We start from the raw sequence: 15,004 nt of genomic DNA, 5'->3' as shown, positions 1-15,004 counted from the left end.
ACTGCTTGTGTTTCATAACACATCGACACTTAAGTATCGTTTCACCTTTCACTAGTGCACACATTGTCTTCCTGTTCAGTGCAAAGTCCACTTCAAAATAAAAGCATGGCAGTTTGAACCTGGATTATACCAATTTTTTTTAAAATTGATTTTATTGAAAGATTTTCTTAATCCGTTGACATAAAGTTTTCATTCTTTAACGTTTTATGCCCTTTTTGTCAATCATCACCCCCTTTTTGTATGGCAAAAGCAAAAAATATGCAATATCACCCCCCCCCCAAAAAAAATTCTCTAATTGAAATATTTGATGTGAAGTAATTGGAGCCTTAAACTTGTAGAACATTGATTTTGATAAATCATAATTTTTTTTGAACAACGACAATTAGGAAAAAAAATCAGACTAAAGGTCTCGACGATCCAAAAGTCCCCCAATAGTAAAAGTGTTAAAAATAAGTCATATGAATAAATTTAGTTTTTACTTTTAATGCGTAAATCTCCAGATCAAATTCAAATCTATCCGTCAATTATGTTTATTATTTTTTGAGCAATGACAGTTTTAAAGTAAAAAGCTTTGTGTGTACTCATGTCAATATTGCAATTTGTTCCTCGTTACATTACACCTGTTTGCTCTTTTATCCCGCTTTTTACGTTGTTTTTGTTTAGTAATAGCTTAATGATACCCTAGAGGGAGCAGTCTGATGGCCACCAGAGCACCAGTCTAATCGTGTAACATCGCACACTTGTTTACGTATGCAGTACCAATGGCTATTGAATGATATTGTGGAGGGGGCGTGGCCTGCGGGCCTGCCGCGGAACAGGGTGTTGCCAGGACCGGCCTCGAAGACAGCGACAGGTGCGTAGATGGCCCAGGTGGGCCTTGTTATCTAATCACCTGTCGCCTTTATGAACAGCAGCCGTGATGAGACATGCAAATGTAGAGGTTGCCCTCTAGTGGGTTTTTCAGACCACCACACACTGCCAGGAGAGCCAGGAATTCCGGGTATAACACTGTTTTATTTTCATGGAATAGTGTAAAGTCTTTTGCTTGCTCAGCAGCACCTCCAACTCCGACTACTCGTCTCATCACGGCTGCTGTTAACAATGGCGACAGGTGATTAGATAACAAGGCCCACCTGGGCCATCCACGCACCTGTCTCTGTCTTCGAGGCCGGTCCTGGCAACTCCCCGTTCTGCAGCAGGCCCGCAGGCCACGCCCCCCCTCCACAGATACTCTTATGGGTACCATCTGATGGCTACTGCACTGTATGCTGTGTTATGTGGACTTTGATAAAAACTGCGGCACTCGATATACTTCTGCACTTTAAATGAAGCTGCTAAAATACTGTAACTTGACCGCCTTCTGATTTGTAACTCACATACCCCTCTATGTATTGTACTTTTATTTTATATTTGCTTATCATTATGTCATTTTGATATTGTTGTGTATTTTCAATCCCGTGTAATTTTAATTGTGGATGTTAAATGCGCCATAAAAGAACTACAGATGGAAATTAGTAGAGATGTCCGATAATATCGGACTGCCGATTTTATCGGCTGATAAATGCTTTAAAATGTAATATCGGAAATCGGTTTCAAAAAGTAAAATTTATGACTTTTTAAAACACCGCTGTGTACACGGACGTAGGGAGAAGTACAGAGCGCCAATAAACCTTAAAGGCACTGACTTTGCGTGCCGGCCCAATCACATAATATCTACGGCTTTTCACACACACAAGTGAATGCCACGCATACTTGGTCAACAGCCATACAGGTCACACCGAGGGTGGCCGTACAAACAACTTTAACACTGTTACAAATATGCGCCACACTGTGAACCCACACCAAACAAGAATGACAAACACATGTCGGGAGAACATCCCCATAAACACAACAGAACAAATACCCAGAACCCCTTGCAGCACTAACTCTTCCAGGACGCTACAATATACACCCCCCGCTACCCGCAACCCCGCCCACCTCAACCTCCTCATGCTCTCTCAGGGAGAGCATGCCCCAAATTCCAAGCTGCTGTTTTGAGGTATGTTAAAAAAAAATAATGCACTTTGTGACTTCAATAATAAATATGGCAGTGCCATGTTGGCATACTTGCCAACCCTCCCGAATTTTCCGGGAGACTCCCGAAATTCAGCGCCTCTCCCGAAAACCTCCCGGGACAAATATTCTCCCAAAAATCTCCCGATTTTCAGCTGGAGCTGGAGGCCACGCCCCCTCCACCTTTATGCGGACCTGAGTGAGGACAGCCTTTTTTTTTTTATGACGGGAGGACCACAGGGTGACAACAACTAAATCATCCAGACTAGAGATAAATTGTATTATTATGTTTATCTTACCTAAAAATAAATATATTTATTAATTTAAAAAAAAAAAAAAAAAAAAAAAATGTTTACTATATTTTGCTAAAAACATCAAAATTAATTGTATTTTTATTTGTATTTTTTCTGACTCCTTATTACATCCAGCCATAGAATTATACATTAAAATAAACATATTGGAAATAATTAATAATTAAATGATCATAATAATTCATTTAAAATGACCATATTTAATTATTAAAATAATTGCTTGTTTATCAACAACTTTAGCATTTTATTCATCACATTTTGAAGCTCTCAGAAGCCAAGTTATGTTATATTCCTTAAGATTTATTTATGCAAGTTTGAAGTATCAATTATCTAAACACAGTTTTGTTTGCATATTTTCAGGATGTATATATATATATATGTATGTATATATATATATATATATATATATATATATGTATATGTATGTATATATATATATATATATATGTTTGAAATACTTGACTTGGTGAATTCTAGCTGTCAATATACTCCTCCCCCCCTCAACCACGCCCCCGTCCCACCCCCGACCACGCCCCCCCCCCCCCCCCCCCACGCCCCGAAATCGGAGGTCTCAAGGTTGGCAAGTATGCATGTTGGCATTTTTTTTCCATAACTTGAGTTGATTTATTTTGGAAAACCTTGTTACATTGTTTAATGCATCCAGCGGGGCATCACAACAAAATTAGGCATAATAATGTGTTAATTCCACGACTGTATATATCGGTATCGGTTGATATCGGAATCGGTAATTAAGAGTTGGACAATATCGGATATCGGCACATTGTCCTTCAAATAAACAAATAAAAACAAATAGTATTTTTAGAATGTGCTGCGGGCCTTTTAAAAAAATAGCTGCGGGCCGCGAATCCGGTCCCCGGAGCGCACTTTGGACACCACGGTATAAAATATTGTATGAAAAGAAAAGAATCAAAACAAAAATGTGCACAGATAGGTTTAAAAAACCCATTCCATTATTGGTTATGGACAAAGTCACAAGTAAATGTGCAATTGTCGGTTTTGGTTCTGTCGACAGCCGCTTATTTCGACAGGGACAAACTTGACCACCGTGTGGACGCCAGCAGGACAGGAAGATCGATTTAAAATGTGGTGATGTAAACACACCTCTGCCCCTCCCTCGCCGCCTGAAGTTAAGGAAGAGGAAAGGGGAAAAAAAAAAGGATCTCTACCTGAGCAGCCGAGCAATGCCAACGACCGTCCAAGCCTCCCTGACTGCCTAGTTCGCACATGGTCCTCACACACTTTTGTCCTGTTCGCTGGCCAATGGAAGTCACGCACAAACGCACGAGCGGTTCTACAGCGGCCGGACGGGCTCCATGGCAAAAAAAAGGCAGGATGGAGCGACGCTGACGAGACGAGAGAGGAAGGAAGCGGGCTCTACTACTGCAGATGGTGAGATAGATCATACAGGCGCCTGCGTTAACAGCCTATCACGGCGAGGGAGGGGGAGGCGCGAGCTGGGGCGGGGGAAGAGGAAGAGGAGGTGGGGGGTGATGGATGTAAAAAAAAAAAACAACACACACACAAAAAAACCATGCAAAAGTGAAAAGTAAGCAAGGCGGAAAGTATCTCCGGAAAAGGAGCGCTTGTAATGATCAGCTGACTCCCGAAAGCCAATCAGGTATCATTATGAGACTGCGCTTTATTCCGACAGTGTTGGCCATCAATATATAAAACATAGCGGGCAGCATCAGGACCAACGCAACGCGTGTGACTTGCAGCCTCCAGCATCAACACTCAAACAAGCATGCATTATTAATCCTCTCATCAAGCAAGGATAACAAAAAAAGACACACACACACACACACACACACACACACACACACACACACACACACACACACACACACACACACACACACACACACACACACACACACACATTCTTGTATTTTTACCTTCTTGAGACCTCCGAAAAATGCCTACCTCTTTAGGACCACCCTTTCTAGATATGTAAAGATTTGTATTTACAACATTAATAATATATACGTACTATGCAAATATAATAAAGCTTGTTGTAAAAATTGAGTTAGAATTTCACAAGGAGAAGGTCACAATTTCACAAAGTAAAACTTAGAATTTTGGCATTTTTATAATAAAAGAACATTTCTGCTATTATGATAAAAGTCGCAATTTTAAAAGAAAAGCTGAACATTGTGGCAATTTTATGAAAAGAGTCGCAATTTTACTCGACAAAAGTCACAATTGTATAAAAAACTTTAAAATTTGGGCAATATTATAAAAATAATCGGAATTCTTCTTGGCAAAATTCTGACAAGTCATAATTTAATAAACTTTTTTTTTTTTTTTTTACTATTTTACAAGAACAACAAAAACATTGGCAATATTATGATAAAAGTCAGAATTTTACATGAAAAATATCACCCTTTTGCATTAAAAAGTTATAATTTTACATAAAATAGTAATAATTTTACGAGAAAATATTGCAATATTACAGAAACAGAAAGAATATGAGAAATTGTACCCAATTTTATAGGAAAAAAGTCGACACATTGTGAGAAAAAGACTGATTTGAGTTAATTTAATCTCTACATACATATTTATTTATTTTTTATAAATTTTGGCCAAAGGGGGGGGATTTCAATTTTTTACACACACTTGTTATTACATATGTTGGCCAGAGGGGAAGCACTTCAATTTTTTTACACACACTTGTTATTTCATATGTTGACAGTCAATTTTTTTGGGACCACCCTAATTTGATAGATTCACCACCAGGGGTGCAAATGAGACATTCTCTATTAGATGCAATGGTTTTCCGTATTGGGACCATGATTTATGTCCTCACTTGTTCACCGGTCCTCATATGGAAGGTACTTTTCCTTGTTGCACACACACACACACACACACACACACACACACACACACACACACACACACACACACACACACACACACACACACACACACACACACACACACACACACACTCTCTCTCTCTTTAAACGCGGATAGCTCTCCAGTGATGCAAGGATGCCGCAATTGTACTCTACTCAGTCCACCTGTGTGCTCGCGTTCTGCGTGGGTTCTGGTTGCCAGGCAACAACCGCCGGCCCCTCCGATGGTGGAGCTGTATCCTGCTCTTTAGTGAGACAAACAAGAGTTTGGAGGTGATAGAAAGGCCCACTGCACTGCAGTATAGAGCATTTCGCAGGCCTGACCTAGTTTCTGTATTCAGCGGCGGGAGAACTTTGGGTAAAACTCAGATGCAAGGGTGGTGTCAAAAGGGGGTGACGGCGCCCGTCATCCATCCAGATCTGCTATCCATTATTGATGCCTAAGGCCAAGCTCACAGCATCTATTATTCATGCCCGAAAAAGCTAGCGGTTGGTACACAGAGGAGAGAGTCGCTCGGGGGAAGTCTGCACGGGCGAGCGAGGGAGGTGAGTAGCAGCAGCAGCAGCAGGTAGCGGGGCTCGCTATCTCCATGGCAACTTGCACGAGTGAGGAAAAAGAAAATCTTTTTCGGTGCAGCAGCAGGCAGGCGGGAAGTAACACATTATTCCACAGAGCTGCACCACACGGACGGACGCTCAAAGAGCTCGACAGCTTCAGTGGAGCAGGAGAGCATGTTTGTGCAGCTGCTGATTGTGCAGAATGGAGAATGATGCACGCATTTAAAGACGCACCACTATCGTTACCTCCGCCAGGAGATGATGTCATTGTTGTCTGTTAGTTAGCTGGCAACATAACCTAAACATTTATGGACAAATCTCCATGAAATTTGTAGGAAACGTCCGAAATGGGGTTAGGTTTTGGGCATGAGCCAGATGATTTTTACTGGTTACCTGACATGTATGCTTCTGTGTGTGTATGCCACTCAAAGATAGTGGAGTCAGACAAGAGTGTTCACTCTGTTTCTTTCATCCGGCCTGGGCAATTATTTTGGACTCGGGGGCCACATTGACAGGAAAAAATGTGTATCTATGAAAAAAAAAAGGAGTAAAAAAAAAATATATATACATATACCGTATTTTTCGGACTATCAGTCGCAGTTTTTTTCATACTTTGGCCAGGGGTGCGACTTATACTCAGGAGCGACTTATGTGTGAAATTATTAACACATTAGCGTAAAATATCAAATAATATTATTTAGCTCATTCACGTAAGAGACTCATACTTGGATTTTCCGGGAGACTCCCGAAATTCAGCGCCTCTCCCGAAAACCTCCCGGGACAAGTTTTCTCCCGAAAATCTCCCAAAATTCAGGCGGAGCTGGAGGCCGCGCCCCCTCCAGCGCCATGCGGACCTGAGTCCGCTTTCCCACAATATAAAGAACGTCTACAGTAAAGCAGTCCGTCTGCCGTAAACAGCAATGTTGTGACACTCTTAAACAGGACAATACTGCCATCTAGTGCATTTGATGAAAGCACTTTTGTGCGTGCCACACAGCAATGCATCATCAGAGAGGGTGTTCAGCATGGTTAGAAAGATAGTGACAGAGAATAGAACAAGGATGGACAATTCAACCCTTTACTCAACAATGAGTAGATGAGTGTTATGTGTGTGTATATGTGTAAATAAATGAACACTGAAATTCAAGTATTTCTTTTATCTATATATATATATATATATATATATATATATATATATATATATATATATATATATATATATATATATATATATATATATATATATATATAGCTAGAATTCACTGAAAGTCAATTATTTCTTATATATATATCCATCCATCCATCCATCCATTTTTTACCGCTTATTCCCTTCGGGGTCGCAGGGATATATATATTATATGAAATACTTGACTTGGTGAATTCTAGCTGTAAATATACTCCTCCCCTCTTAACCACGCCCCCAACCACGCCCCCGCCCCAACCACGCCCCCCCCGCACCCACCCCCCACCTCCCGAAATTGGAGGTCTCAAGGTTGGCAAGTATGAAGAGACTAGACGTATAAGATTTCATGGGATTTAGCGATTAGGAATGACAGATTGTTTGGTAAACGTATAGCATGTTCTATATGTTATAGTTATTTGAATGACTCTTACCATAATATGTTACGTTAACATACCAGTTGGTTATTTATGCCTCATATAACGTACACTTATTCAGCCTGTTGTTCACTATTCTTTATTTATTTTAAATTGCCTTTCAAATGTCTATTCTTGGTGTTGGCTTTTATCAAATACATTTCTCCAAAAAATGCGCCTTATACTCCAGTGCGACTTATATATGTTTTTTTCCTTCTTTATTATGCATTTTCGGCCGCTGCGACTTATACTCCGAAAAATACGGTAATAACGAAGGAAAAAAACATATAAGTCGCACTAGAGTATAAGTCGCATTTTTTGGGGAAATTTTTCGCCAGTCCCTTACAAGTTTCTTGCTTACTCCAAACGTTCTTTCTGCCGCTCGATTGCCGTTTTCTGCTGCATATTTCACTACTTCCAGCTTGTAACCTGCAGTTTATGATTTCCTTTTCGGTGCCATTTTTGTTCAACCCTTCTCAGTTTTTATAAGTTACCGCCAATGTTGAAATGATCAATTTTCATAGGTAAGTAGGTAGTAACAGGTAGCATCTTTTTTTTCACAATGCACTTCTGCCATGACCCGCCCCTGCCAAATTTTTATTGGTTGACGTGTGTGTGTGACGATTGCTGATATACGCCTAGTCTCTTACGTGAATGAGATAAATAATATTATTTGATATTTTACGGTAATGTGTTAATAATTTTACACATAAGTCGCTCCTGAGTAGACCTGGGCATTCGTGAGGCCAATCATAAATTACAAAATACATTTTAAAAAGTATCTATGTCGAGTGTGCAATACAACGGTGCTGCTTTTGTTTTGAAAAGCGTTATTTGTATTACTTCCGTGTGGACTATGCTCGTGCGCGATTGTGAGTGAATGTGAACAGCGGCAATCACAAATTACAAAATAAATTTAAAAAAACATCTATGTCGTGCGTGCAATACAACTGTGCTGCTTTTATTTTGAAAAGTGTTATTTATGGGCGTATGTCCGTGTGTCACCTGTGAGTGAAGGTGCACAGCGACAAGTTGTTGGTTACCCCCGAGATGCTAAAAAGAGAAAAGTTGATGACGAATGCCGTGTTTTCAACAAGACATGGACTGCCAAGTATTTCTTTACAGAAATTAAAGGTAAAGCCGTGTGCTTAATGTGTGGTACACAGGTTGCTGTGTTTGAAGAATATAATTTGAATCGCCACTACATGACGAAGCCCGAGGAAAAATACCGGAATCTGTCTGATGAAGCGCGCGCAAGGGAGGCTGATGCGTTGATGGTAAAACTGCAAACCCAACAAGGACTTTTTGCCAAATTTCACACCCCCAGAGATGCAGTTGTCAGGACAAGTTTCGTCATTTCTCACAAAATTGCCAGAAAAAGTAAGGCGTTTTCTGACGGAGAGTTTATTAAGGAGTGCTTATTGGACTCTGTCGCGCTGATATGCCCGGAGAAGAGGGGAGCATTTGAGAACGTGTCACTCTCCCGACGCACTGTAACGAGGCGGGTTGAGACCATCGCTGGAAACTTGGAGCTTCAGCTGAAGAACAGAATGGCCGACTTTGACTGTTTTTCACTGGCTTTGGATGAGAGCTGCGATGTACGTGACACCACCTAGCTGCTCATCTTCTTACGTGGGATAACTGCAGACTTTCAAATCACGGAGTAGCTGGCAGCCATGCAGTCAATTAAAAAGACAACCACAGGTAATGACTTGTTCACATAGGTCAGGGGTCGGCAACCCGCGGCTCCGGAGCCGCATGCGGCTCTTTGATCACTATGATGCGGATCAGCAGCTTACTTGCCGACCCCCCCGATTTTCCCGGGAGACTTCCGGATTTCAATGCCTCTCGCAGAAAACTCCCAGGATTAATATTCTCCGATTTTCACCCTTACCGTTATAATAAGGGCGTGCCATGATGGTACAGCACTTGGCGCCCTCTACAATCTGTATTAACAGCATGCCAGCCCGATCCCTTGTTATGCAGTATGCATCTTTTGCTTGCAGACGTACGTGACAGCAAGGCATACTTGGTCAACAGCCACACAGGTTACACTGACGGTGACCATATAAAACAACTTTAACACTCTTACTAATAATGCGCCACACTTTGAACCAAACCCAAACAAGAATGACAAACACATTTCGGGAGAACATCTGCACCTTAACACAACATAAACACAACAGAACAAATACCCAGAATCCCATGCAGCCCTGACTCTTCCGGGCTACATTATACACTCCTGCTACCACCAAACCCCGCCCCCACCCCAACCCTGCTCCCTCACACATCAACCCCCCCTCTCTGTGCGTCGGTTGAGGTGGGCGGAGTTTGGTAGCGGGGGTGTATAATGTAGCCCGGAAGAGTTAGGGCTGCATGGGATTCTGGGTATTTGTCCTGTTGTGTTTATGTTGTGTTACGGTGCAGATGTTCTCCCGAAATGTGTTTGTCATTCTTGTTTGCTGTGGGTTCACAGTGTGGCGCATTATTAGTAAGAGTGTTAAAGTTTTTTTTTTATACCACCACCGTCAGTGTAACCTGTGTGGTTGTTGACCAAGTATGCCTTGCCCCATACAACGTGTAGCTGATCAGGCACGCTGGTTGTAGTGGGTGCTATATGCTGTATCATCACGGCACGCGTGACGCCGTCAAGCGTCATTCATATAAAACCCGCGTGTCGCACCAGCCATCAAATTCCATATTAAGGTATGGGCAGCGTGTCTGAGACCAGGGGCGCCGCTAGGGATTTTGGGCCCCATGAAAAGAATCTTTACAGGGCCCCCAACACAGTGTCATTATTTTTTCTGTATTATAATTTCATCATCATTAGGGGCCTCTCTGGACCCCCCTCCATCATGGGCCCCTAGAATCCGTCTCCTTTACCCCTCCTTTTCGGCGCCCCTGTCTGAGACCGCTGGTTTATACATAGCACAAAGCAAAAAAGATACTTTTTAAGTTGTGTTATTTCATTTAAAATTTCAAAAAAAATTTGTGGCTCCCATTGTTATCTGTAATTTGTGAAACTGGTCAAAATGGCTCTTTGACTGGTAAAGGTTGCCGACCCCTGACATAGGTAAATGCGTGTTTGGACATGTTAGGACTGAAATGGGACAAGCTGGCAGGTGTGACAACAGATGGTTGTCCAAATCTGACGGGGAAAAATGTTGGACTTTTAAAGAAGATGCAGGATAAAGTGACAGAAATTGACATTTTTGCATTGTATTATACATCAGGAAGTGTTGTGTAAGACAGTGTTAAAAATAAAACCATCAAAAGCAATCTGCTTTTGTATAAAGTTAAGTTAGGTTGAATTAAATTATTATTATTTATCAGTCCGCTCCCTGTATGATCAGTGCCAGAGCTTGGTCCGCATTGCCAGTAGTAAGTCGGACATGTTTCCAGTGAGGGTTGGACTCCGCCAAGGCTGCCCTTTGTCACCCATTCTGTTCATAACTTTTATGGACAGAATTTCTAGGCGCAGTCAAGGCGTTGAGGGGATCTGGTTTGGTAGCTGCAGGATTAGGTCTCTGCTTTTTGCAGATGATGTGGTCCTGATGGCTTCATCTGCCAGGATCTTCAGCTCTCACTGGATCGGTTCGCAGCTGAGTGTGAAGCGACTGGGATGAGAATCAGCACCTCCAAGTCCGAGTCCATGGTTCTCTCCCGGAAAAGGGTGGAGTGCCATCTCCAGGTTGGGGAGGAGATCTTGCCCCAAGTGGAGGAGTTCAAGTACCTCGGAGTCTTGCTCACGAGTGAGGGAAGAGTGAATCGTGAGATCGACAGGCGGATCGGTGCGGCGTCTTCAGTAATGCGGACGCTGTATCGGTCCGTTGTGGTGAAGAAGGAGCTGAGCCGGAAGGCAAAGCTCTCAATTTAATGGTCGATCTACGTTCCCATCCTCACCTATGGTCATTAGCTTTGGGTTATGACCGAAAGGACAAGATCACGGGTACAAGCGGCCGAAATGAGTTTCCTCCGCCGGGTGGCGGGGCTCTCCCTTAGAGATAGGGTGAGGAGCTCTGTCATCCGGGGGGAGCTGAAAGTAAAGCCGCTGCTCCTCCACATTGAGAGGAGCCAGATGAGGAGGTTCGGGCATCTGGTCAGGATGCCACCCGAACGCCTCCCTAGGGAGGTGTTTAGGGCAAGTCCGACCGGTAGGAGGCCGCGGGGAAGACCCAGGACACGTGGGGAAGACTATGTCTCCCGGCTGGCCTGGGAACGCCTCGGGGTCCCACAGGAAGAGCTGGACGAAGCGGCTGGGGAGAGGGAAGTCTGGGCTTCCCTGCTTAGGCTGCTGCCCCCGCGACCCGACCTCGGATAAGCGGAAGAAGATGGATGGATGGATGGATTATTTATCTTACGGTATATCAAAAATAATTTCAGCAGAATTTAATTGAAATATTGTCGGTGTGGCCCTCCAGCAGTGTTTTGGTTGCTCATGCGGTCCCCGGTAAAAATTAATTGCCCACCCCTGCTCCAGAGTATAAGTCTGGAGCAAAACTATGAAATAAACTGCGATTTATAATCCGAAAAATACGGTACTACAATTTGTAATATTTAGTAGGATGTCACAGGTTTCATGAGCTTGGACATGAAGAGAAAATGTGAATCCAACTGACCTGCTGGGTGGCGCCCTGTTTCCTGTTGGTGGCCGTGGTAGTGGTGACGTCGCTAATGGAGGGGGCAGAGTCAGAGCGGTTGCCCCCAGCGGCGGCGCTGGACTGCGGCGTGATGGAGGACGACGGCATGTCGCCCACCAGACGGGCGCTGCCGTGCACCCTTATGTGCGGGTGGCCCTCGGCGGCCATGTTGAGGATGCGCAGGCCGTTGTAGTAGAGGCCCGAGAGCTGGCCCTGGAACATGGCGGCGCCTTGGTCGCGTCCGCCCACGCGCACCGTGGTCTGACTGTTGAAGATGGTCAGCTGGCGACCTGCGCCACACACACACACACACGCACACACACACACACACACACGCCAGGAAGGAAGGAGGACACGCACGCAGACACAGTCACACACAGAAAAGAGTGTTTGAGCGTTACACAATCCAGCACCCCCAAGCCATGGTGAGAGGATGGCATAGATGAAGCATGGCAGAGCGAAAAGAAGCTGTGGAGAACCGTGGACAGGACTGAGACTCAGAGAGAAAAGAGTGAGGAAGAGGAGTGGGGGGGGGGGGGGGGGGGTGGTGAAGAAACGGACGATGAAGAGGAGGAGGAGGAGGAAGATGCAGCAGATGAGAGGAGTCAGAGGGGCCACCGAGTAGATGGGGCTGACAGATGGTTGCTATGGTGATGGCGGTGCGGCACGACAGAGTAATCTGAAGGAGCGACAGACAGGCAAACAGAGATGTGGAGAAGTAGTCTGCTAACAGCTCTGAGAGGCATGCACAGGTCGTTAAAGGGACTAGAGGCTAACTGCATTTAAGGAGCTTTGCTTAAGTTTAGAACTAAAACTTTTGTCATTTCAAATTTACATCATTCTTGCACGTCACAGTACATTTAATTGGATTACACCATTTTAACAATTTGACAATAATATATATATATATATATATACACAAAAACAATTTACCAGCATTAATCAAACATACTTTATCAGTACTTCTTTGCTATTTTCTGATTTATTCACATTTAAATCTCTCCATCGTCCCTTTAACCTGATATTATCAGATACACACTAACAAGTTCACACAGTATTACACACTACAAACTTTTAAATACTTAGTTATGGATTTAGAGTTTTAGATGTTAGTTGATGGTGCACAAGATAATATACTCCACTGACTTCATATTGAATCTTTTTAAGCTGACAACTTTTAAGGAATTTTAATCAGGGTTTTTACCTTTGTCGAGTAGCCAATCGTCAACTACTCGACCGAGCCGATAGGGGATTCGCTGTCTGGCGATGGCCAGGCGCTCGTTATCAATGTTGCCTTTAATTTAGAGATGAAAACACAGTAGTAATTACGCATCATCCAAACGTGGTACAGGAGCTGGATACAAAAAGAACAGCAATGAAAAGAAAGTAATGGTCTGCTCATTGTTAGCATAAAGCTGGGAGAAGAGTAATTCACTGATGACGGGGTTTCCAGTGAGCGGACTCTTACTCTCTGTTCATTGGGTTTAATTTAAAGAGACATTTCAGGGGTTACCATCTGCAAGAGCACAGGGAAATAATGTTACATATGGGTTTATTGTTACATACAGGAAGAACCCTCACACACACCTCACAACAACTAGCATTTTATCGACTACCTTAGATTAACACTTTAAATGGAATAGAAAAGAACAAAAGGAAAACAAAATACATAAAAACTTTTTTTCTTACTTTTACTCACTAGTTAAACATATGACATGGTTTTAAACTATTGTTTTTTTCTTCCCAAAAATGCACCAACTGTTATTATTTTCTTTTATGATGAGGAAAAAACACTGAATTAAATATTACCTTTTAACACTATTTAAGCATAACATGGCTGTCTAGCATACAAGCTGTCTCATTTTATGGTTTAAAAAGTTTCACACATTTCATAGACAATAACATGAAACAAAGCTGCAATCGTATTTCTCATCTCTGACGCTAAGGTGTGGTTAGCTCCGCCCCCTGCCGGGTGCCGGTGTGTGGCGCTAGGAGGATTTGGGCGCCGGCCTACCTGAGGGGTAGCGCTCGATGACGGGCAGGTCATCCAGCTGCAGGGTGGCGTTGCCCCCGCTGCGGGTGAAACGGATGATGTGGTACTTCCCGTCGTTGACGAACTTGGAGCTCTCCTCGATGTTGATGTCGTCCGTGCCCACATTGAACACGACTCTGATATTGCCTTTGTCCTGAGTGGGAAAATGCACATGAGTGGCTTCTACAGGGGAAAATGTGAATAGAAATTCTGCAACAGGCCCCAGTTTTTGCTGGCCTGCAGCATGTTGTCAAGAAAAAAAAAACAAGAATGAAAATGTAAGAAAAAAAGAGCAAAAAATCGGAATGTAATGCGAAAAAGCTGAAATTTCGAAACTAATACCGTATGTTTCGGACTATAAGTTGCAGTTTTTTTTTCATAGTTTGGCCGGGGGTGCGACTTATACTCAGGAGCGACTTATGTGTGAAATGATTAACAGGGGTGCTCATTACGTCGATCGCGAGCTACCGGTCGATCATGGAGGGTGTGTCAGTCGATCACCAGCCAGGCATTAAAAAAATAGTCCTAAAAATGAGCGATCATAAATCTTCACTATGACGTCACTTTCGTCACTTGATTGACATTCACGGCACCCGAGGGTCTTCTGAGATGACGCTGGCTGCTGCCAGCTCATTAAAATTACCGACTGGAAGGCGAGAAACACTTTATTTCAACAGACTCTGGCGCCGTACCTGTCGTCAAAACTCCAAAGACCGACTGCACAGTTGCACAGTTGCGCTAACAAAATAAGAGTCTCAGAAAGCTGGCGTGCACAAGCTAGCAAGCTACGGAGTTGGCCGACAATGTATTTCTTGTAAAGTGTATACAAAGGAGTACGGAAGCTAGACAAATAAGATGCCAAAAACCAACCACTTTCATGTGGTATTGGACAGAAAGGAGGACTTTTTTTCTCCTCCATTCAAAAATGCGGACGTTATC

General features: G+C 43.1%; 1 protein-coding gene across 17 annotated transcripts in view; it reads right to left on the bottom strand.

Moving 5' to 3' along the window:
* The window catches only part of nrxn1a (neurexin 1a), a 294,437-nt gene that overhangs the window by 14,302 nt on the left and 265,131 nt on the right, over positions 1-15,004 (bottom strand). For 11 of the 17 annotated variants that reach the window (XM_061931896.1, XM_061931900.1, XM_061931901.1 and 8 more), the window contains 3 exons: positions 14,048-14,219; positions 13,238-13,327; positions 12,013-12,323 (listed from right to left, as the gene is read on the bottom strand). In XM_061931896.1, the coding sequence (XP_061787880.1) occupies positions 12,013-12,323; positions 13,238-13,327; positions 14,048-14,219 (573 nt within the window). The remainder of the gene's footprint in view (positions 1-12,012; positions 12,324-13,237; positions 13,328-14,047; positions 14,220-15,004) is intronic. The other 6 variants (XM_061931907.1, XM_061931909.1, XM_061931911.1 and 3 more) reach the window with 1 other exon arrangement.

The sequence above is a fragment of the Nerophis lumbriciformis genome, linkage group LG39, assembly GCF_033978685.3.
Source record: "Nerophis lumbriciformis linkage group LG39, RoL_Nlum_v2.1, whole genome shotgun sequence".
Classification (NCBI taxonomy): Eukaryota; Metazoa; Chordata; class Actinopteri; order Syngnathiformes; family Syngnathidae; genus Nerophis; species Nerophis lumbriciformis.
Note: the sequence above shows the minus strand (reverse complement) of the source record. Positions and strands in the feature narration are given on the sequence as shown.